Below are 25,898 nucleotides of genomic sequence, written 5' to 3' on the forward strand. Positions count from 1 at the left end.
AAACAGCTTTACGATGGCATCCATCAGCACAGACAGCCCAGGTCTTAACCCTGTTGTTTCAACAACAAAATAAATACTTTTGTGCTTCACTGCTTTTAGTACTTCGTGACTTCTCATTGTGCTGACCAACCGTCTGTCTCTTTGTTTAAAGCACAGGCTATTCTCCTTGGTCCATATAGGCATGAAACAGCAACAGGGATATAGCCACTAAATCTACAAGTTTTCTCTCTGCCTCAGTTTTGTTGTTATACTCGTTTTTTTTTACCCCTTACACAGCTGAAAGTAAAACTGTCTCAGTAGATAGATCATCCTGCAAATCTAACAGGAACTAGAGTGGCAATGTAATGAATGATTGTAAGCGAGTTTCGAAGAGACTGCTTTAAACATTTACTTGACCCCCAAATAAGTAGTTTCAAAAACACGAAAAATTGGAGCCTTTGAGAACCCCGTTCAAGGCTCGCAATGCTAACCCCAATAATTAAAGCTGCCTTTGTTGAGCTGTGTTGCCAGCACTTTGATTGTAAGAACCAGCTTGAAAAGGAACATGTAATTTTCTCTTAAGAGCTGTAGTGCTTCACCTAGACCTGGGTGCAAAATAGTATTTGCCAGAGATAATTCTTAGTGGTTGTTTTGTTACATTTTGAGCATCAGATTTCCATCATGCTACCATCAGATCAGTTCATCTGTGCACAGTGCCATGACACACAGCTGATTGAATATCAGCAAAGTTTTCCTGTTTCCCTTCACTGATTCCTGTACAGTAGGGTAGGTGTGTATACATTCAGTAGGCTATATCTTCAGTAGCTAGCTAGCTAACCCTACACTTTTAAGGGTCTGATTTTGGTTTTGGAACAGGGAAGAAACGTATATCTTTTTCCAACCTCTCCAGGTAACGAGTATCATTAATACACAACGTGCCCCAGGCACAACATTTAGCTCCAAATCCACAAAACCAGCCTGAAAATGAAGGAAATCTGAAACGATTGCATTAGAGTCAATGGAGCACAGCTGTGTTATTGTCGGACCCTGGTCTGAGCCGGACCAATGCTATGTTATGATTGGCCAGTCTGCCTCTGGGGGCGGGACTTAGCGAAGGGTCAGTTAGAGCCAGGTCTTGCCCCAACACATTAGGTATCAGGCACTCCTTTGCATTGTCCATTTATTTATAATTTTCTGTATTCGTTTGTCCGTCTGTTAAAGGATCAGTGAGGGTGTGACATGAGATCTTCTTAATGTCTGTGTGCATGTCCTATGCCAGTTACAAACAAGGCTCCACACCTGTAATGAGACTCCAGTGATGGCTGTAATAAAACTCTTCCCCATTACTACAGGGATGTAGATTAATAGAGCGATACATTACTGTGTGCTTGGCAGAGAGCGAAGTCCCGGACTAGTGGAGCAGCAGCAGCCAGTGCTTCCCCCGGAAAGGGATTAGTTAAAAAAAAAAAAAAATACTGCAGATACTGTTTCTCTGGCTGTAGCACCCAAGATGTCATTAGAACAAAATGTAATCTGTCGGTTTTAATTCCAGAGCCGAACAGTCTGACCCCATCTGAAGCTAAGTGCTTTGGCCACCTCTGTTCTATTTAGCAGAGTCATTATTGTGAAACGTCTGTCAGCTGCACTGATGCAAAGAGATGGATATAAAGCATTCACAAATAAATAATCTTTGCTTTGAATGCTATACAGTCATCCAGCCCCTCTCTGGTGACATTAGCATGCATCAGGAGTGAAAATATAGAGATGCTGTGAAAAGGTCATGTGACGTCTTGGGGTAATTCCTCCTTCCAGGCAGAGAGCCCTTCCCCACATCCCACACTCACTCATACACACCCATGTGCCTACACAGACACACACATTCTCTCATTTGAATCGAGGCAAGAATTGTTCTCCATATGTTACTTAGAAAAGGGTCAGGGTGCTTCCTCAGCTTGTATTTATGCTTGAATTGTGTGTTTGAGTGTCATTCTGCTCCACTAAGTACCCCAACATGATGAGCTGTCAGTGAACAGGCTGTTGCTCTTGTTTCTGTTGTTGTGATTGTTTTGACCTGGCATAATCATCTTCCACATTGCAGTGAATGTCACAACGCCACTGACCGCATCAAGGTGCGTGTGTGGGATGAGGATGATGACATCAAATCACGGGTGAAGCAGCATTTCAAGCGCGAGTCGGATGATTTCCTGGGACAGACCATCATTGAGGTTCGCACTCTCAGTGGAGAGATGGACGTTTGGTACAATCTAGGTATGTTACTCATAAGCTGTCAGTCCAAATGTTAACTTTATGTGATATTTTGAGAATATTGATTTTTAATACAGTACAACACAGATGTGATACCTGAGTTTTGGGATTTATACTGAAAATAATCCATTTTACAACAGTAAAACTTTTTGTCATATTTGCTGAAACTGTCACTACATCCACACATCTGTAACTGAAACAGATAATTATGTTCCTCTGCCTCCTCCTAGTGCTCCTAATGGCATTTACAAGAAAACAATTGAACAAATGGAATCAACCAATCAGTGTCAAGGAGTCTCTAAAACTGCTGCCAATCATGGCAATCACTGTTCATGAACTGTGGTCAAATTGTCAAACTAGGCAGTGCTGATCGAATATGAATTTTCTCTGTTTATTTTGCATCTACATAATTTAATGTTAACTACATTCATATATTGTTTACATATTTTATTTTGCTTGTTACATTAAATTTGGTACTATTTAATAGCACACACCTTGCGTGCAGGTAATAAGAGTTATTAAGTTAGGCGGAGTGAGATATTTAATAAAGTGGATCAAGTTACACAGAGAATCTGTCCCTGTGCTCTCACTTCACCCACAGCCCTTTGATAATTAATTTAGAAACTAGTAAGTTTATAGATAAGGCATGAGAGAGAAACCTGCTTTACATTGTGTTACTGCATGGCCTATTTCTTGCCTCACATTCACAGCAACATACTTTAGTGTACTGTTTAGCTGTAAAATGAGAACTTTTGCTCTGGCCAGTTGGCGGTGTTTGGATTTGGCTTGGCTGTATTCAACATGGCAGCTGGGTCACAAACTTTCTCATTTTACAGCTAAACAGTACACTTAAATGTGTTTCTGAAAACATTTTAGGTAAAAATTAGGCAATGCAATAATATAATTATGATTCATATTTGATCAGTGCTGCCTAGTTTGACATTTTGACCTCAGTTCACGAGCAGTGATTGACAGCAGCGTTAAAGACTCCTCAAATCTGGTTGCTTGTTACTGTTCCATTATAGTGGATTCTTGCAAATGCCATCAGGAGTGGTAGGAGGAGGCAGTGGAACATGATTTTTTTCACTGATTATCTGTCTCATGTTCTCTTGTCAGGATATAATGACAATTTCAGCAAATATGACACAAACTTTTTTTCTTTTTTATAAAAGTTGCAAACTACAGCATTAATATGTGAGTGCAAGCAGCCACACAAAAGCTTTGCCTAAATGAAAAAGACTGGTAAAAACTATGATTAAAAGAAAAATAAATTGCACTCACAGATTCTCAGAGGCCACAGTAATGTCTGCAATTTGCTGGTTTTGTCTGACAAAACACCAAATTATCACATTTGAGATGCTATAATCCATTAATTTTCTGTTGATTGAGTTGACTCATCAACTAATTGTTGCAGCCCTTCTTGACATTCTCTGTTTTCTGTGTCATGAACATATTAGGGTTGGTACCAAAAAATGTGTTGTGTTGTTGCCCAGCCAAAGTTATCATTGTTATGATTATGACACACTTGACAAGGTTTATATACACCATGAACATATACATGCTCATGTAAACTCTTAATGTCTTCCTCTACAAATTCCTGTTACACTGTAACCATTGAACAGGATGTGAGGATAGATGTATGGTCAGATAGAGAGTGGTCCAGTTGAGATCAACATTGATATCCATGTACTGAGAAGCCACAGAGACCTGTGGTTCAGTTTACTGATGCTGTTGATGCAGGGTCTTTATCTGTTCCCGCTCTCATACATCACTGGTTTCTCTATGTTGCACGAGGTTGAATGGCAGTATAATGAGAGCTCCCACTTTTGTTGAAGTATTATGACTGGCGGGTGCTGTCTTTGTTTGCCTCTCTCACTAAAAGGAAGCAATTTGTGGTAATTTTGACCCCTGACCACTGCTGCTGCTCTGTGCCTTTTTAAATGTCCACAATGAATGTTTAAACAGGCCTTTGCTGGTGTGGGTGTCCACCCCTCCAGCTGCTCTCGTCTCTAAGCCTCTTCAGCTCCTCTTCAATCTGGGCTTTTGCGTTTACAGCGCTTTGTCACGTTATTATTTTTCACTTGTCTGTCTCTTCAACAACTGACTGTAGGGGGAAATCTCCCTCGTTTGACACAGTAGAGATGAATTGTATATGAGAGCACAGAGGGGGGGCCATTTAAAGTCTGCAGCGAACCCCAGCAGCTGTGGAGTCATTACTGGAGCTCTGTCAGGAATGTGTATGCCTGCATCTTTGTGGCTGTATGTGAGCATGCAGGAAACAAAGTGCACGTGCATATACTGTACAGACGGTGTGTTAATTGGCATTCATGCACAACATAAAAAACTGCATAGCTGTGAGCATAGATATGATCTCATTTGTATTTGAGGAGATGATTTCATGCTATTAATGTTTGTTATTATTTTACTATATTTTGGATGATGCCTTTAATGTCTTTCGTTTTTAATCTTTTAGTGTTTTATATGTCATTTTGTTATGGTGTGGTCAAGGACAGATTTCCAATGTGGTGGACAATAATGTTGTTTATTGAATCACGGGCCAGGATCAATTCTTATGCGCTGAATCTTTTTCTATTCAACTGAATGGAATCAAACTTTTATCAAATATCTTTAACAGGGCTTTCACTTGTTTCACCATTAGCTATTGTTTGAATGCCACTGTAGTGATGCACGATTTAGAAAGTTGTGCAGAGACAGAACAAGAGATCAGCAGTCTCAGCTGGTCTGTATAGTGCATAGTAAGTGTACTGTATGTTTTGGAATAGCTATTTCACTGCTGAGCTCGGACGTCTCATGGCCATCATTGGGCCACTTCACTTCATATCAGTTCATTTACATGACTGAGCTGTCATACTGCACCTTTACTGAGCTTTGCTGCTGCTGTTTGCTGCTGCTGTTTGCACACTCATTATACTTTTAAATATAATCATACACTTAATGCTTATATTTTGTACTTATGCTGGTTAAATTTTTAATGTTGAATATTATCGCTTCCACTCGTGCCTTATTCTATATGTATGTGTTTTTCTCTTTAATAGTATGCACCATTTCAGGAGGACACATTTGCAATTCCGTCATGCTTGCATAATGACAATAAAGTTCTTGAATGTTGAATCTTAAATAGAGATTGTGGAGTTTAATAGGTGGGTAAAGCCTTAACTGTTTTGTAGAAGCGCCCGTAAATTCAAGTAGGCATGGGCTGGCTAATCTTCCTAACATGTGGCTTGTAATTGGTAGTTACTTTTCAGTGAATCTCCAGTTATGGCTAACTGAGCTTGGCTGTGTGTTGCAGATAAAAGAACTGACAAGTCTGCGGTATCGGGTGCCATCAGACTCAAGATCAGCGTGGAGATGAAAGGGGAGGAGAACGTGGTTCCTCCTCATGGCCAGTACACCTGTTTACACGAGGTAACCATCATAATGTGAATCAGCATTAGGCAAAATTAGTTTCTACTCAACTCTTGGCATTGTTTTTGGGTCTGACAATACGATATGTATCATGATATAGTGGTTACAATAAAACATTGCGATTTATTGCAGTACTGTTAGCAAGGCGATGTATTGCAAATTATTCAAATGTAGTTTTAGGAAAACTGCCACCGTATAAAGAACACACCACCATATGCATAAAATCTGAGTAACCATGAGATCTGCATTTGTATCACAGTCTTCATGACACACTAGCAATACATTGTCACATTCAGTGGTGGATCTTCCTTTAGGCAAAGTAGTCGGCCACCTAGGACGCCACCCAGAGGGAGGGTGCCAAACCCTGAAGAACTAAACATTATATCTGTTGTGATTGCATGGGAAGCAAACTAACAGGATTTTCCAACAAACAATAGTTAGAGCATTGTTTAAAAAGATGCTGAAGATGTCTCCAGCTGTGATAAGGTTCCCGCTGGCAAACTTGTTAGCTGTTGTGACACTGTGCTCCATCACCGTAACCTCTTCTGTCTTATCTCTTGCACCACTCACAGAACCTGTTCCACTACCTGACCGAGGTGAAGAACAGCGGGGTGGTGAAGATCCCGCAGGTGAAAGGGGACGAAGCGTGGAAGGTGTACTTTGACGACGTGTCCCAAGAGATAGTGGATGAGTTCGCCATGAGATACGGAGTGGAGTCCATCTATCAGGCTATGACGTGAGCACCACCCTGATCTATGGCCTTTTACCTCACCAATCTGTCAGTGTCTCATTCGGCAGAGTGGAGGGGAGAAGGAGATGAGAGAAGGAGAGCAGGAGGAGAACAGGAGTAGTAAAGATGTCTCCTCAGCAGAATCAGAGCTTTGGAGGACTATCGAGCTCCTAACTTTGATTGATTAATTGCTGGTCTCCTGGAAAAACTCCCTACCTGCCTTGGTCACATTGATCATGGACACACATAAACAGTCTCGTTTCCCTCTATCCCTCTGTCTCTCTGATCCTCTGTGACCCTGTGCATCCATAAATGTCTCTCTCTCACTCAGTTTCCTCTACACACACACACACACACACACACACACACAGGCATGCAAAAATGCGCCACCTGAAACATTAAAATCATTGAATATTGATCAAGGTCATGCAGTGTTACACTGTGTAGTGCTGATGTAATGGTTACCACAGCAAGAATCTGCAGCGTGCCTCTAACTTTACATGTATCTAACTTCCAGTACACAAAGAATGCAGAACCTCCTCTTCATTAAAGGAACAGTTCACCCCAAAATCAGAAATAAAATTTTCCCTCTTACTGTACCTGTAGCACTATTTATCAATCTAGATTGTTCTGGTGTGAGTTGTGTTGGAGTGTTGGAGATATCAGCTGTAGAGATGTCTGCCTTCTCTCCAGTATAAATGAACTAGGTGGCCCTCAGCTTGTGGTGCTCAAAGTGCCAAAAAAATACATTTGAAAAACTCAACAGCATTGTAATGTCCTGGGAATAATCCACAGACCTTGTTATGAGCAGTTTCATGTTGGAACTAATTTCTTTCTGCTGAACTACACCTGTCAGCCAAATCACCACACAAAAGGAAGTGTCCATCTACTAATGGATGAGAGGCTCATGCTCGTGACATCACGAGATGTAAACATTATAGTGTCCTTCTCGGCTTATCAGATATATTATTTTGGTGCTCTGAACACCACAAGCCGAGTGCCATCTGCTTCCATCATATTCGGAAAAAGGCAGACATCTTTATGGATGATACCTCCAACACTTGGCAACTCACACCAAAACAATCTAGACTGATAAACAGCACTACAGGTAAGAGGAAGAATATGCATTTTTGATTTGGGGGTGAACTGTCCCTTTAACAGTCACACAGTTTTTACACAGACTATAATACAAATCATACTTAAGCATTCAATATTTAGGTGCATGGTCATTGATGTTATTTGCTTATTTCGTGGGCAGCTAAACAAAGAGAATGAAGCATTTTTTGGTAGAGGAGCTTCCCTTTTATGGTAGAAATCCAAATACAGAGATTTTTGTCAAATAAACAGATACTGTAGTAGTTTAGGATTACACCCCTAATCTCTTGTCTATTGTTTGCTTATGACTTTTATTGCATGTAATTAATTTATAAGTTAATGAGTATCTGCAGCATCACTGCATTGTGATTTCAGTCTAAGCTGCTGTTTTAAAATCTCAAATTGCATCACCAAACCGTACCTTTTAAGCTCTCTTTGCCTTTCAGAGCACGCTTGTTGGACTGTCCCAGTATCTGGCTGTGTAATTAGCTGCTGCCTTCGTAAATCAGACTTCTAATTACACACAGATTGTGCTGGCAAATTGAATGAAAAGCGCAGCTCACATTCCTCTTTCATGTCCAGAAATCTGGCCGCATGCATCCCAGGGATGAAGCAACGCAGAGAAATTGTTTTGCTTTTTACGGTCTTGATATCATTTTCTAAAACATGTTACAAATTTAGCAACATAAAATATTCTTGTGATGGGTTTTTGGATGTTCTGTAGCAAAATTAGACCAGTGATTCCTCAAGCAGATTTTTGGACCAGTTAGTATCCTGTTTCTGATTTGTCTCCACCGTGGCATGTTTGATCCCACAACCCATTCGCTACCAGTTTTCTGATCGCAGCGATTATGACTCAACCTCATACATTCGACAGCAGCTCCTGTCTTTATCTTCCTACTGGCCCTTTAGGGAAAACATGACATTGGGTTTCTGTTGAACTTGATCTCGCTATTTCAAGAATTCTGCAACATCCACCATCCGTTGTGTCCACACAAGCAGGGAATGGATCTGCTCCGATAACAACACATATGTGGTGTTATATATAAGTGTTGTTGACACACAATTGATTGCTTTGGTGCTGTAAACTGTTGCTAGGTGACAGACTGTTGTGTCAGTGTGACAGGGTATTGCAGCATATGAAAGATTGCAGGGTTATTTAAGTGCAGATGAGTGAAGCAGTTAGTGGCCTTATTACCAGCTCTCTCAGGTTGAGGTAATGCTTCAGGCTTGAACCTTGTTTAAGCTTGCCGTTTCTCATATCAGCGCTTATTACGCTTCATCAGGAATTTATGAAAGGGCCCTACCGTTCCGTTTTCTTCATCATAGAACCTTGACTCCGAGTCACTTCTGACATGATGGCTGCATAAATCACAGCAGCTGTGACGACTCAACTGTCCCTCCTATGCCCCACACAACAACCCCCGACAAACCCCTCCCTCATGTTCCCTTTTTCTTCATCTCCCTCTATCACTGCTTCCTCACCTCCCACCCTCCTGTTTCTCATCATCTTTTTCCCATTTCTCCCAGCCATCTGAAACCGTAGAATAATATGTGAGTGTGTGCGTAGTGCATCTGGTAAAAACCAAGGGAGGGTAACACGAGGAGAAGCAACATCTTCCTCCTGAAAATTGGCTCAGGAGATCCAGCTCTAAAAGCGCCATGGGAATTCAGCGGATGCCATCATCACTCTCTTTGCATCACTCTCTTTGCTCATCTAACCCCAAGTGCTCCTGGGTAATTTGGAGGCTGAAAGCAAAGTAATTAAATAGGCCTCCCGATGAGAACATGTTTGTGTTTCTATTTGTGAGTGTGCGCGCGTTTGCGTGCGTGTGCTTGGGCACTCAGGAGGGGGAGTAAATCTGCAATCATTACTCCACATAACGCGGTGCCTATTCTAACACTTTGGGTTTATGAAGCACTGACTCACTGTGCAGGATGTTCTTAGTTTCATAATATCTACTCCAGGCTCAACATCCGGCTACATGATACTTATGGTCGCCTCTTACTGGTGATGTAGGAAAATATTTATGGAAAAGCATGTTGATTACACAAATTTCCCCTAATATTTTATAATACATATAAGAAAACAGTTGCTATGTTATATTATCCAACCTTTAATTTCTAGGGATGACCATTGTATTAATACCGATATCAATACTGATACAGCTTATAATTACTGATACTCTTATTGATACTGCTCTCCGTAATTTAGTGTATAAATAAAGACAAAAATGAAAAGATGTGCAAAGATGGGAGAGAGGCAGGGTACACCCTGGACAGGTCACCAGACTATCACAGGGCTGACACATAGAGACAAACAACCATTCACACTCACATTCACACCTACGGCCAATTTAGAGTGACCAATTAACCTGCATGTCTTTGGATTGTGGGAGGAAGCTGGAGTACTCAGAGAAAACCCGTACAGTAGAGCTCCCCCACCCCAAGTTTCAAACCAGGAACCCTCTTGCTGTGTGGTGACAATGCTAACAACTGCAACACCCTGCAGTATTTTATTTTATTTTATTTTATTTTACTACTAACTTAAAGTGTGTTTAGAGTCTCCTATAATGATGGAGGAGCAGTTGCTACACATGTCTGACCAGCAAATATTTTGTGGTGTGCCTAATTGCTGCTTCACTACCAGAAGATAAATTTAAAAAATATGTCTGTACAAATTACCAAAGAACTTTAGCCCTGGAGCTTCTCAGAAGCTAATAGAAATAGATAACTAAGAAAATAACTTGAAACACTGTTCATAAAATGAGCCCACACTTTTGAACGTTCTGCCCCGTCAGCCATGACTGTCAAGCACAGAATGTAAACACGCAGTAACAACATCAAACGTAATCCTGCCTGAAGCCAGCAGCTTTGTCATTCTAAGGGGTTGGGAATTTAAAAATGCCAGCTATGTAAGAGTGAATAAATGTTACATAAAGTAAATACTGTTAGCAACTTGTCCAGGAGTTTATCGATTTCAGTACAGACCAGTCAGGGACCGGTACAAATTCGGTACTAGTTCTTGATACACATCTCTACTAATTTCTGTCTACAGTATCTGAAGGTGAAGGTCTCAGTAATAACAATTTACTTTTTTGTATTTGATTGCAACATTATGTGGAATGTAGGCTAACAGATATTTGAGTTTTGTTGATACACAGAAACTCAGCAGATTACAGTTATATCCGTTTTTCCATATATTTCAGAATGAGCATTAAACAAGTGCTTTATTTATAAAGCTCAGCTGGCTTTAAACTCTCAGGCTGTAAAAAGCATCCGATGTATCCAGATGTTTGGTTGCTATGGGTCACGCCAGAGGCTGATAAAGAAGCCCTTGCGCATATTATTGTCAGCTGCAGTAAAATAAACATACAGATTATTGCACAAATATATTTTTATGTGAGGTATTCTATCTAGAATAACACTGTCCTTTGTGTGCTGTATGAATGGCTGTGGAGAGGTGGCAGCCAGTCTCTATGTTCACTATAGGAACCAGTGAATTATGGTGTGGGAGGCATTCCACATGGCTTGTGATGCAGCAGAATGAAGTGTTAAAAGGAGCATATGCTCTTCAGTCAGGCAGAGATCACTGCTCAAACCAGGCCTCTCAGGCTGCAGCACTTAATTACTGCTGGATAGCGCTGTTGCAGATGTGTGTCTGCATGTGTAGGGAGACAAAGATTATCGCAAATCTGAAGTGGCATTACATGTGAGTTTCTCATTGGGTGTAGTTACAAGTTCAGGAAGTTAAAAGGGCGCTGCAGACAGGGGAAAAGGAAACACGATTTATCTTAACAGAAGACATCACGTTCGCAGCAGTAAAAGACCCCTGCCTTGGTCCCTCCTCTGGGACTTGTGTAATTTTAGTGCGCTGAGATTCAGTTTGCGCTGGGTTGACATATGTGGATTCACCTCAGTGGAAAACACTTACCTCTGCGAATGCACATACTGTGCTTGAGTTTGTCTCTGTTGTATTTGTTACAGAATGAAACAAACAAGAAAGTTTAATGGTGCACAGTAAAATTTACATTTCTCTCTTCTGTTCCCCTGCAAAGGATTATATCTCAGCCCCTATGGGAGCCCTTGATTTACTATCAAACTTGGTTGCTCCATCTATTACTTTGCAGCCGTATGTCCCTAATAGTATAGGTTATACAGCTGTGATTTATGACATCATTTGCTACAGATAGTCATCGAAGACACTTTTTACTACATGAACAGGGCAGTGAACTACTTATGCACTAACTCTGCCACCAGAAGTAATTGTTTGGAACATTAAAAATATGTTCTCTCCTCAGCAGTCAGAGGGGAAAAATAATGAAGAAATACTGTACTGCAGTATGCCTGCTCATTTTTTACTGTGAATACTGTAAAGCAATGGCTAGAAGCAGGGTATGGGATCGCTTTTTAACTATATATTTCAAGAGAAATGTTTCTACTCTGAAATGCGTCTTCTTCCAGTGCTGTTTACGCTGTGTAGACTTTGAGGTTTACTGAGGAGCATGTCTTGATCATATTGTCTCCTACGTAGGAGATAACTTTAGGTTTTGGCCAGCAAGCCTGCAAATTTTTCTTTTTACTACCTTACCTCTTAGATCCTCCGTATGTCATTGATGTGAGGTGAAATTATCTCTATGTTGTCCAAAAATGGCTACAGCACCGCCCCTGGTGCTGCTTAGAATAACAGCTTCTTCCCTCTCCTCTGTAGGCACTTCTCCTGTCTGTCCGCCAAATACATGTGTCCCGGTGTGCCAGCAGTGATGAGCAACCTGCTTGCTAATATAAATGCCTACTTCGCCCACACCACCACCACCACAACAACTACTGCCTCCGCTTCAGACCGATTTGCTGCTTCTAACTTTGGGGTAAGTGCACCTATTATTGTCTTGCAGTCTGACATCAGCAGACATTACAGCAGTGATGTATGATAAAGCAGCGCTAAATGAAAATGTGGTTTCTGTGGTCTCCAGTTAGAGTTAAGAAACATCTATTGCTGTCTTATGGTCTGATATTAAACCCTTGACATCACTACTTTCTGTCGTCCTTCTTATTTCGACTGATTTGTCTAAAGCGAGTTGTGCATTTGAAATCAACAGAATCTCAGAGTTTGCCAGTGCTTTCCGATTGAACTTTTAATAAGCTAATGTTGTAAGGCATCAAATAATATTTCCAGGCAGTAAGCCGAGTCTGGCAATATAGCTAAACCCCTAAATTTTCTTCCAGGAAGTAAATATGAATCACTGCAGGCGTGCTTCCGGCCACGCAGTGTTATAAATTTTTAGACACAATGCTTTGGGTGTGGTGACACTCTGAACTGAATTATGGATTTTTTTCATCCCGGCAGAGGGAGAAATTTGTCAAATTACTGGACCAGCTGCATAACTCACTGAGGATCGACCTCTCTAAATATCGGGTATGTATGAACTTGGTTTGTTTGTTGACTGATATCGTGCCCAGGTTTTGTCACTTCAAAACAAGGATCATTTTTGCAGTCCATGTTAACAGCATGTAATTAGACCATGTTTTCACTGGACATTGTGTCTCTGTTTTTCACACTGCAGGAGCAATTCTCCTTTTAAATGGAAATGCAGGTTGCCATTTAGTGTGTTCTCTTTAATATTTACATCCTTCAAAACTAACTGTGCGTCTGACAGAAATGATGCCACCTAAGGTATCTGCCACCTGCTTGATTTGATGGACTTCGAGGTTGATTCAACTCTGTTTATAGTACACTGTGTGCTTACTATATCTGGCTGGGAATAGCAATCCATTTCCACTTTGTTGTTAATGCCAAATGTGTGTCTGTTACCCTCCAAACGTTCTTAATGATTGGGATCTCTTCTTTCTTGGATACAGCTCAGTATATATTTAATGCATGCTCGCCTTATTTAAATCACACAATGTCATGATGCACGTTAATGCCAGGTTTGAGGTGTTCTATTAAATATCAGGATTAGGACGGGGTAAATGTCACCCTAGATGTGATGGCATCACACCTAGAGTGACATTTGATAATGTCAAATGTGCCATATGTGTTTCCATAGTATTCGAAACCTTATAGGCTTTCAAGACTTTGTGGATTTAAGGTGTGATAATGAGGTTTGTGATTTGATTTACAGAATGATAAACAACTATGAAGTGCTTCTGCAGTTTTCAGCAGACTGTAGCCAGAGGTGTAGCCAGGCTCATAAATATCGATAATCAGCCGACAGTGTCAGGGGGCCATCAGCAGCTGAAGAAATAGTGGTACTCATGGTCCAATAAATAGACCCTGTCGTGAGTGTCCAGCACTCTGTCTGCCACGGTGGTTCATGGATTTCCGGTTTTAGACATCTTGTAAACATCTGTAAACTGGGCTGTGTACTGCCGCATTTTTATATATAGGCTTCAGCCTCTACAGATTGATTTGATCTTGGGCTATTACTAATATGCATAACAAAGATCCTTTTGTTTCAAATGAATTTCGGCTTCATCATCAACTGCTCGCTACTTAGCCATGCATACTGCAGCAAAAACCAAGGTGGTGCACAGAGGGGAGTGGAGAGAAGGAGGAACAGCTAAACTCTATATGCTCCTGCTGCAATGAGGCACAGTGGCCTTCGGGAATAGCCAGTAGCTGTGTATCATAACTATTAATAATCATCAGGGTCATTTATTAGCACATTTAAAAACAAAGACATAATATAGTTATCTGTACAAGCTAAAGCAATTCTACGAAACAGCCCTGCAACAAACCTCATCTTTGTGAATGTTACTTAATGATTTGTACCACATCATAGTGAAATGTGTCTCTAACTTTCGTCCACCCCCACTTGCATACATGCTGGGGAAATACAGTTTGTGTGTAATCAGGGGTAGAGACATTCCATCCCCCACTAAGCCGCTCATACTTACAGGCTTTGTTGTTGTGTGATAGAGGTTCATTGTTCATGGTCATTTGTTTGGTGATTGTCACTGAATGATGAGCAGCAGGCGCATCTGTTCACAAGCTCCCCTGTATTTAGAGAAGTTTCTGGTTGACCAGTCACAGCAATATGTATGGCCGTATGTGTGCTGTTGACTGTCCATTTGATGCCTCAGTAGGTTACATATTGTCTGTGTCCACAAAGCTCTGCTCAAAGATAGATACAAAGATAGATAGTATACTCAGTTAAGAGATTATAAGATAATTATATTTTTGAGAAAATTTGTACCTAAAAAGCTATTTTCATATTTTGTTCAACAACATAAAATACATCAGTTAATATCCCACTTATGATATTTGAAGCTTTTATGTGTCTAAAGTGGCTAGATAAGACTACAGAATGTCATCATGCTGAACATGCTTTACAGCCTTGTTATGGTAACGCTGAAGTCATGCGACCACAGTTTAGTTTGTGTACAGCCTAACGTTAGCTTTTTACTTCTGCTTATTTTAAGTGCTATATCGTATCGTATTGAGTTTCTTGAAGACATTTCCCCTCTCATCCAAAAGGCTTCTTCAATTAGAGCGGACTGGTGCAGAGTCGCAGGCTTTTAACTCTGTGTGGGTGTAAACCCTTACAGAGTCGTTTAGGTCACACGTGAGCTCTGAGTTTCAGAATTGTTAAGGTCTCATGTGAGCCGTTGACCCTCCCGGCCATCATGTGTGTCATTAGGTTAGGTGGGTCCAGGTGTGAATGGCTGTCTCCGGCTTTACACCCATTATCTTAGAGATTATCTTGCTGAATATAACATGTAAGTATTATAAGCGTTTGTTTGCCACAGATCTTATTGTCTGCAATATTCCAAAATCCAGTGGACAGATCTTATTGGCTTTCTGATGAGGGAACCAGAGCGATGTTACCTTCCACAATGACCTTCGAAAAAACAGCCCAATCTCAGTGTGAAGTCTTCAAATACTGCTGCTTTGTCAGTGAAAGCCATATTTCACGGCCAGGCGGCATCAGTATGTAACGCAGTCGAACATAACCCTTTGCGGTATTATGATATGCCACTGGTTGGCCGAACAGCACTTGTTGTAGCAGTATGATACGCCACTGGACGCCATCAGGTTGAAATGCTGCTGATAATGACATAATGAAAGGAGCGGGAAGGTCTCTATAGGGCGGGTTGGAGGGGTGGTGGATGGGTCCAACAAATCTCGGACTTTCACCCCGGAGCCTGGTGTTTGCTTCTCTCATTACTGTAGAGCCAAATCATGATGGGTTTTTTTTTTATGATTTTTTCCAGGAACATCCGCAGCAGATGCAGAAGGATACCTAGTGTGTAGTATGTAGATGTGACAGGCCACTGACAAGCTGCAATATGTGATGACTTGAGATAAGAATGTGTCGATAAAACATCATCCCTGCAGCACTCTAATGGATAGGAAAAGGACAATCAAAAACATTGTTAATATTTCCTAGATTATACAACCCCAAAAATGGTAAAATGAAGAAACTGAACCGGCAATCAGAAATTCATCTCTAATTGCCAGAGATCTGCCACTTGCAGGTCACTGAAGGGTGCCTCTGCATTTTGCTCTAGCAGATTGAAATCCTGACATACAGCACATAATCTTCCAGGGCAATCCCAGGAGAGCTAAACCTGTCAGATGCTATACCACCACACATCCACAGACACACAAACCCACATCTCTCACACACTCTCTTCTGAAAGTGCAGACAGCCACACTGCTGTTTGACTGCAACCGCCCACTGACTCACATGCAGGTATGCACCTGAGCAGGCACACACACACGCCTTCACACTTCTCCCCAGTTGGTGGCACCACACAGTGAACTGTAACTGAAAGATGACCCTCTCACCTTTAATGTGACACAAAAGGTAATGTGTCATTGAGTGGGTGATTGCTTTCGTTCCCCTGTTCTTTGCCACGACTCGCTGTGTGAAGCCTCATGTGATTATGGAGACACACCCTGATAGCAGCCGATCCTGCTGTCTGCCTACAACGGGAAAAAAGAGAGGGTGAAGATAGCATGAAAAAGAGAGGAAGGGAGAGGACTTGAGGGAGACAGAGAATGAAGTTGCAAATAGCGGGGGAGGGATAAAGAGGATTTGGAAAAAAAGAGAGTTGGATGAAATAAGCAGTGAGTTGGAGGAGATGGGATTTGGACAAAAAGGGAGAGAGTTGGAGGGAAAGAGAGATGGATTTGGAAAGAGAGGAAGGGAGAAACAGATGAAGAATGAAAGGAGGCATGGTGGGTGGGCAACAGAGAAGGAGAGAGAGGGTTAAGTGAAGGAGAGATGGCCTCTTTTATTTTCAGATGGCCCGGCTGTCTGGCGATGACACGTTCACTGAGAGCAGTCACAGAATATCACATTGCTTCACCTGCCAGCACTGCCCTGCTGCTCTCTTGTCAAGCCTGCCACAGACCAGTGGTTCACATACACATACACACACACACACACACACGCACAGTTCATACTCTATCTTTCATTCTCTCACTTTCTGAAGCCGTCCCACAGAGCCGGCCTGCCACTATTGGACAGTAATAAGATTCCGATCTGGCTACTCCGCCCGTTCACCGTATGGATTTCCCTATAATGACATTCTGAGGGAGATTGAGTTTGCTTTTGTAAAACAGAGGGCTTGAATCAGCAGAGAGGGAGTGCCGGTGCAGCTGCCACTCTACATTTTGCTTCATATGCGTTTCTTCCCTTTAAACTTTATTCTAACAGCCCTGATACACAGTGACACCTTGTACAGTCCGTCTGTCCCAGCTGGGATTTGCAGGTTTCTCTGGGTCGGACATAAAATCTCAGTATTCAGAGCGTGCAGCAAGGGATTTGGGCTGTTGGCTTAGTTTGGACAGTTTGATATAAAGTGATGTTTGTTCAGTAAGCACCCCTGGGAGTTGTGTGCTTTTCTCTTTAAAATGGAACTCTGTGCAGTGTTTCAGTGTGTCTTTAGAGAAAAGGTTACTTAATGCAAACACCTGCTTTGCTTTCTACGCTGCATTGGTTCCTGCTGCCTCCTCCAGTAAAAAAAGAACATCAAATAGTTGTTCCATTCTGTACCTGTAGCTCTCTACAGCAGGACTGTGTCATATTCAGTAACACTGAGTTCTTAATGTAGCTGATAAAGCATCACGTACACACAAAAAAATCACACCTCTGAGATAATAACCACAAGGTTGCTCCATAGCAAGATGTACTTATGCATATCACGGCCTGCTATAGAAGCATACAACCAGCCTCTGTCATCCTCACATTGCAGATAAATATAATCTTCTAGTTACTTGAGGGAGAAAATATTTTCAGAGAACAAAGCTGCATCTGCATAGTTGCAAGTATTTGGGATAATCTGGTTCATTGCAGAGCAGAACCTGCATAATCCAGAGCTAACCCTTTGAAATTTGTGACAGACAACGTAAAAAGCTAAGAAGGAGAGACAAGCTAGTATCACCTTTCACAGAGTGCAGAAGATAAGAAACCTCTGTGCCAACTCTGATGGGAAAAAAAGAAATTACAAAAGTTATTGAAAGGGCACAGAACTCTAAATTATAAATGTGTGAAGCTCTGCTCCTAAAGTAAAATAAGGAAACACTGATTTTTATTGTTAAGTACATACATACATATTGACATGTAGTCATGCACTCAATAGATACAATTTGTGAAAATCCATGTACATACATACATATTGATGTGATAGCATCACACAGTTGCTGCAGATTTGTCTGTTGCATGTCCATGATGTGGACATGCAGCAGACTGTGGAGGCCACTGGAGTACAGTGAACTTATTGTCATGTTCAAGAAACCAGTTTGAGATGATCTGAGCTTTGTGACATGGCGCCTTATCCTGCTGGGAGTAGCCATCAGAAGATGGGTACACTGCGGTCATAAAGAGATGGACACGGTCAGCAACAATACTCAGATAGGCTGTGGTGTTTAAACCATGCTCAGTTAGTTTTAAGGGGCCCACAGTGTGCCAAGAAATTATCTCCCACACCATTACACCACCACCAGCAGCCTGAACCGTTGATACAAGGCAGGATGGATCCATTCTTTCATGTTGTTTACACCAAATTCTGACCCTATCATCTGAATGTTGCAGCAGAAATCAAGACTCATCAGACCAGGCAATGTTTTCCAAACTTCTGTTATCCAATTTGTTGAGTCTGTGTGAACTGTAGCCTCAGTTTATTGTTCTTGACTGAAAGGAGTGGGTTCCTCTGCTGTAGTCCAAGTGCTTCAAGATTCAATGAGTTGTCCATTCAGAGATGGTCTCCTGCATACCTTGGTTGTAACAAGTGGTTATTTCAGTTACTTTTGCTTTTCTATCATCTTGAACCAATCTGGCCATTCTCCTCTGACCTCTGGCATCAACAAGGCATGTCTGTCCAGAGAACTGCTGCTCACTTGATAGTTTCTGTTTTTGGGACCATCCTCTGTAAACCCTAGAGATGGTTGTGTGTGAAAATCCCAGTATATCAGCACTTTCTGAAATACTCAGACCAGCCCGTCTCGCACCAACAACCATGCCACATTCAAAGTCACTTTCTTCCCCATTCTGATCTCAGTTTGAACCTCAGCAGGTTGTCTTGACCATGTCTGCATGCCTAAATGCATGAATTGCTTTCACGTGATTGGCCGATTAGTTATTTGCATTAACGAGTAGTTGAACAGGTGTACCTAATAAAGTGGCCGGTGAGTGTATACTGTATATATGGTTTAGAGGAGTTCTTTTCCGTGTGATATGATGTTGCATTATACAGTACACTGAACAAAATGTACGAATGTATGCAACACTTTTGTATGTACTCTCATTAATAATAGATACAATTTGTGAAAATCCATGTTAGTGAGCTTATTTTCAAAGATTATCCATCCACATGAAAAGTGTGACAAATTAAGATGTTGGTTTAATAGCATCATTACAATGCAGGATTGCCTTGGGATAGTCACAGTTTCATCACACACGATGCCACAGGTGTCACAAGTTTTGTGGGAGCGTGCCATTGGCATGCTGACTGCAGGAATGTCCAGAGATGTTCCCTGTTAACTGAATGTTCATTTCATTACCATAACATGTCTCCAATGATGTTTTCCTGAATTTGGCAGTACATCCAACCAGCCTCACATTTGTTATTGCCATCCTGAGGCACACCTGTGCCCTAATCATCCTGTTTAATCAGCATCTTTATACTGTATGCCACACCTGTCATGTGGGTTGGTTGTCTTGGAAGAGGAGAAGTGCTCACTAACACAGATTTTGACAAATTTACAACCAAAATGTGAGAGAAATATACTGTATCTGTTGAATGCATTAAAAAAAGTCTGCGATTTTTAACTTAAACCTGTGAAAAATTGAAGCAAAAACAAAAATGTTGCATTTTATTTTTTGTTCAGTACATATAAAGGTCAGTGCAGTTAGAACAGTAGAAGTAGTTGAACCACTTCAAATGGAGTTTCAGGGACACTTCTTTTTAACAAAACATCTAAAATTTACACCCATTAAGAATAATACTTTATAACTTCAATAGACAGTCAAATCCACACACATAGACACAGTTTCTGTGGCATATGCCTTTGCTCAGGGGTCAAAGTGCAGGGTTACCAATGCAGTGTTCCTGTGGCAGTTTGAGGTCCAGCGCCTGTCAGTGCATGACTGCTTTTGATCTCTTTTTCCACATGATTACCAGCATGCGCTCCACTTGTTGCCTGCTGTTTGACAACCAACTTATTTTAGCCATTATGCTGCTTCTGTAAAATGTTAAATGTTAAAATACAGTTGATAATCATACACAATCATTATGAAGTTCTGCTGTGTTTTATTTATTTTGATGGTAAGCAGTCACTGCTTTGGAGTTTTGCACTCAGTGGCACCAGCCCAACATAATATTCAATGTACACTAGAACAAAGACAAAGAACTAAAAGCTCATCAGCATCACTCACTCCTCGTCCCATCTCATAATGGACTTTCTGTCATCTTTGGAAGGCAGTGCTGATGTTGTCTCTGCTGTTGGCTCAGAGATGGATGCTTTGCTTTTTAAGTATGCTTGCCTGCTTCTGAGCAATAAATCTGTTTCCTTTTCTTTTTGTTTTTCTGCTGATGAAGTTGGAGTTTCTCATTTTCGGTCTTTGTTTTTTCAGACCTAGCAGCTGTTGGAGGTATTTACACCACTGTCAGTGCTCTTAGAAACACTTGAGGGAAGTATTTCTACCAACCCAATCACCAGAATAAATGTGGGCATTGTGTGTTTTTGCAGACCATGGATATATAACATTTGTATGTTATTAATTAGCAGATATGTTGAAACTGTTATTCCTATCTTATCATTAATGTGTGGTTATATTTAGGCACAAAAATGACTGGTAATGGCTAGAAAAAGATCATGTTTTGACACCCAGTTTTGATGGCACAATTGCCTCTGGAAATGCAGCTGATGTCTCGCTCAAAAACAACTGGTTTTGTTGTTTGTTGGTCTCAAACAATAGTCTGCAGCTTGGTACCTGTCTCACTTAGGAGTCGTGCCTTATGCCATCCCTCCACCTCCTACTGACAAAGTCAGCTCATATGCATGTAATCAGGACAACATCACTGTAGAAACACTGATATCATATGTATGAAATGTACAAATGCAACATATCTGTGGTTTGCAAAAACATTCAATGCCAATATTTTCCTCTGCTGACCAGGCTGGTTTCTACAGAGATGATGGATGTACATGTGCCTCTGTGTCAAACACCAGCATTGTAAATTAAGACACTGGATTAATCATTTTTGTATGTTGGTCAGCAACAGTGAGAAGCTGAATTAATCATAAAAAAAATCACAGTTTTTGTGCTTTGTTAGTAATGCTTTATCGGTTCACCAGTACATGCTGTTTTTAAGCTATTTAAGCGTCCCGAACTTGGTTCCCAGCCTGAAGCTGTGATTATAATTTAGATAAATCCCATTGAGCTGCTCCTCGCTTTCCACAGATGTAGTCAATAATGAATGCGTTTCTGTACACCCCTGCCATCTGCAATCAAAACAGGATGTCAAATATCAAATTAGATCGGTAGCTGAGATCATAACATTTTGTATGTAGACATTTAGTTTTTGTGAGGAACCCACCTACCTCTTTTGCAGCTAACATAATGAGTGTCAATGAACACTCGACTTTACTTGGCTTCAATCACCATAATTACACAGCTAGATTACCTTTTGATGTCAGAATCCGCTAATTATCAGATTCAAAATGCGACGCTTTGATGCAGTTTTCCTATTTGAATGTATAGAACATGGTATGATTTAATAATAGTATATGATTTTATTATGCGTTCAGTTTGAATAATTCCATTTAAGAACCAAGTAGATCAGACCTCCACTATCACTGAAAGGCAGACTGGCAGTAGTGAAATTGCACAGTTTTTTTGTCTGTGCAATTTCAGCTCTTTCACATGGTGAATTTCCTCTCCCAGATAAAGGTGTTAATGCCTCTATTGGAAAAGCAAGAAAGCACAGATTAGTTTGACATTACTTGAGAAATGCAGGGGCCTTAGTGGATTACCTATCTTTATTTTTCAGAATTACTTTTTAGCAACAAAGTGACATTGCAGGCTTAATTGGTTTCACTCTATAAAAGTTGCAATTCCTATGCCCAGAATAAACAGATAAAACACATTTTGAACTGTTCTGGCACAGTGATTTCAGGAGGCGTACTGATGGCAACATTCAAGGTTGCGGTGGAAGCTGCAGAATCCATGTTTCAAAAGGGACTGATGGTTTCACTTGTGTGTGAAGGCTACATGTATGTGAGGTTATTTTCAGAGAAATTCCAGTGTCAGCAGAGAGAGAAAAGGTTGTGACTGATGGTACTCACGGGCTCCAGTCTGTGAGTGAGACTGGTGGCGGTGCAGTGGCTGTAAAAAAATTATTTTCTTTGCTTGTAATTGAAGGATTTACATTAAAAGGAGTCTGCCAGGGACTGGATGAGACAAGATCCTCAAGCTTCTTAAATCACATTTTAAAATTTAAACCAAATACAATATTCCAGCTAGCAACAAACGATGAAATACTTGAACAACTGTAGTGTTCGTATAAAAGGCAGTGATGCAAACTTGTGTGAGAAAACTCTGCTCCCAACTGACTTTATTTTCTTTTTTTCTCCATCAGCAGCCAAATATAGTATAACTGGTCCACATTTGCTCATGCAGAATGTGTCAAGCTTGTTTTGCTGGAGGCTGTTTATCTTTATCGGGAACTACACTTTCACCTCTAACCAGACTGCTCCTATTAATCACGGGACTAGAGAAATATACTGTAAGTAGACAGCTAACTGTCCGTAAAGCATTAACAAGCAATCGACGTTTTTCCCACTTTATTGGTTCTTTCTGAGACCAGTTTCTGGGTCATGTTAAACAGATATTCTTTAAAGCTCCATTGTTCGTTAAGTGTTTTTTGCTTCTTCTTTGCAACTTGTTAAAGTGAATCATTTATCAACCCAATACACGTCCAAAAGATGTCAGGCTAGTTTTGCTTCTGCTGATCGGCCTTGATCTCAGATAGGCCTCTCCTGTGCTTGTGCTGTCAAGCCTACAGGCTGCTGTGAGGATTCTGGCTCTATTTCCTGAATCTCCATTGTGCATTTATTGACAAGGTAGAGGAGGGATAGAAAATGAACAAAATTTTATTTAGAGCACTGAGAGAGTAGGAGAAGTAGGATAATGTATGGAGCGGTGATGCTTTTCCTCAGGGCTGTCAGGGCTTTATATGCTCCCCGTCACGGTGCTCTGCGCTGCCTGATGACTTCATGGCCCCGAAATAGAGGTTTTCATCAGCAGGGACCTCCCTTGTCCACTAAACGATTAGACAGACAGTCATTCCGGTATGATTGCTGGGCATTGCTCCGTAATCAATTTCAATGTTTTGGGCTAAGCGATGTGATATGGTGGGTTGGGGGAGTGTGACGTTAAAAGGTTGCTCTCAACAAGATGTCTCCTCATGTTATTTCCCCCTTTCTCTCCCTCTTTCTTATTACAGGATAATTTCCCTGCGGGAAACCCGGAGCGTCTCCAAGATCTGAAGTCCACTGTCGATCTGCTAACCAGCATCACCTTCTTCAGGATGAAGGTACCTTTGTGTATGTGTGTGGGGGAGAGTGTGTTGGTTGTTACGGGATTGGTAAGCAAGGCACTCAATTTAAGATAATTGAAAGAAACATAAACGTTGTAATAAATGATGATGGAGCACAGCACTAACTGACCTTTGTCGATGTCAAAAATTCACGTCATTTATAACCTTTCATAAGAAAAAACCTGCCCCTCTTAACACCGCTGACCATTCAAACCCAAATGAGTTATTGTTGCACAATGTCTCGACTGCAGGCCAATGCAATAGTGTTCATGTAACATGTGTTGACTTGCACACTACAGTAACCCTCTATGATTAAACTGCTTCCAGCCCTGTCTTGTTTCCTCTACCTCTCGTTCGCCCAACAGTACATCTTGACTTCTTCTGCTATATGAAGAACTCAGCTTCATTCAGCTCTCTTTTGGCTGGAGTGGGGGTGTAGTGGTGGTGCACTGAGGCATAGCTAAGATGGCAGCTATGAGCAAAGGAATGAAATCTGTCACTTAAGGTTACCAATGCTTTCACTCAGTGCCATGCCCATGCTGAGCTTTACTGTGCATACGCACAGCTGCTCACACACAGGAGCTACAGTGTTACTGTACGATATACTGCACACTCACCTTTAGGCCAGCCTGGCTGCACGTCAATTATGATATACATAATGGATGTAATAAGACTGCCCTTTTTCCACAAGCAAGCGATATCTTAGGATTAATATTTCATGTACATGTAATATGATATCATTACGTTGTCACTCCACTGATGGATGATACTGCACATAGGAATTCATTTCAGACACAGGAACTGTCATTGATTTGGGTTGCTAACATCATATATAGCTATTGGATGATCTTACATAGAATGAACTGCTATAAGACATAGGAGAACGCCTCAGCCTGAGAGCATATCTTTTAATCGTGTGTATTTGTGTGTGTGCAGGTACAAGAGCTTCAGAGTCCACCCAGAGCCAGTATGGTTGTGAAGGACTGCGTGAAGGCGTGTCTGGACTCCACATACAAATACATTTTTGATAACTGTCATGAATTGTACAACCAACTCCTTGACCAGGTAAATCTCTTCCAGATCCTTCTGACTGTCACCACCAATCAGTCCTTTCAGCTCATTTAAGCTCACATCAACTGTTGGACATGTACCAATATAGCTTCTCTACAGCAGTTGTGCAAACTCAAAGACCATCCACAAAGTGAAGAGTCCTCACATTACATTTTGCAGATGTAGCAGCACACACGCTTAATTTGTCCTCATTTGGATTTCACTCTCGTCCAATCAAACACTAAGACAATTTAGCTAAGTGCAGGTTGAGTAAGATGAGTTACAATACTATAGTTGTGCATGCATCCATTTGTGTCAAAAAGATAAAGACAAAGTTGAGATGCTATGCTATAAGGTGTGGATAGTGTTAAAGTCTTATCAAACTAAGGTCTGCTGCATGGTTGAAACCCTTGACAACATCCCTTCCTCCTCAGCCTCCTTCCCAGACATACATTTCCTTGTATGTTTTTAAAGAAAAACACCAAGGAGGTAAACTGTGCTCTGAGGGTTTTGCCTTTTACATCTGGTTTCTTGTCTTAAAGATTGATGTGTTTTGTTAGTTGGCTGAAATCCTGTCCCAGTGCTTATCACTCATCTTGAGACACTTTTTTACAAAAACATTGAAGAACATAACCTCGTCTGTGGCTGGAGCAACTTCTGTACGTTCAGCAAATGTTGAAAAGCTGAATGTTAGTGCAAACTGCAGTCGTGAAAATGCTGCATTTGCTTGCCCCTGCTTTAGTACGGGATTTGTCTGCCAGCTGTTCAGCTTTAGTGTTCTTTTGTTTCTTTTATTATGGTTGTTGTTTTTGTTGTTATGGCTTCCGTGGGCTTGAAAGCCATAACCCAGCCAAAAACCGGCCAAAAACCGGCCCATCCGGAGCAAAGAAACTCTTAGCAAAGTCTTATAAAAAAGACTATTCCTAACAAGAGAGTTTGTATTTTTATGGCATGTGTGTCTGTTGTTATTGCACAGGATCTTTGGTGATGTTTTCCGTATTTCTGAGTAGTGATTTCATAAGTAAACACTGTAAACAAAGCAGCTGACAGCATACCTGCTCTGCTGATTTGTGTAATCACATTTAATCTACAAACTAGCAACTCAGCATCTGCTAATTAGCCAAACAGCTAGCAACACTAGCTAGATAATAGACAGATAATGCCTTTGTGAGTCTCTGCATCATTGGAAAAAGTAAGCTGTTCAAGATTGTGTAGCTTACTTAAATTTGTGTGGGGGAATCCCTGAAAAATGTGCTTTAATTACTGGTAGTCTTTTAAAATCATTAATATTGAACAGAGTTAC

At 41.0% G+C, this 25,898-nt stretch overlaps 1 protein-coding gene across 2 annotated transcripts in view; it reads left to right on the forward strand.

Annotated features, from left to right (window-relative positions):
- unc13c (unc-13 homolog C (C. elegans)) overlaps nucleotides 1-25,898 on the forward strand; it is a 138,463-nt gene that overhangs the window by 44,240 nt on the left and 68,325 nt on the right. For both annotated transcript variants that reach the window (XM_033619175.2, XM_078161087.1), the window contains exons 10-16: nucleotides 2,078-2,247; nucleotides 5,555-5,670; nucleotides 6,243-6,406; nucleotides 12,207-12,363; nucleotides 12,843-12,911; nucleotides 23,453-23,542; nucleotides 24,482-24,610. In XM_033619175.2, the coding sequence (XP_033475066.1) occupies nucleotides 2,078-2,247; nucleotides 5,555-5,670; nucleotides 6,243-6,406; nucleotides 12,207-12,363; nucleotides 12,843-12,911; nucleotides 23,453-23,542; nucleotides 24,482-24,610 (895 nt within the window). The remainder of the gene's footprint in view (nucleotides 1-2,077; nucleotides 2,248-5,554; nucleotides 5,671-6,242; nucleotides 6,407-12,206; nucleotides 12,364-12,842; nucleotides 12,912-23,452; nucleotides 23,543-24,481; nucleotides 24,611-25,898) is intronic.

This window comes from Epinephelus lanceolatus, chromosome 2, assembly GCF_041903045.1.
Source record: "Epinephelus lanceolatus isolate andai-2023 chromosome 2, ASM4190304v1, whole genome shotgun sequence".
Taxonomy (NCBI): Eukaryota; Metazoa; Chordata; class Actinopteri; order Perciformes; family Serranidae; genus Epinephelus; species Epinephelus lanceolatus.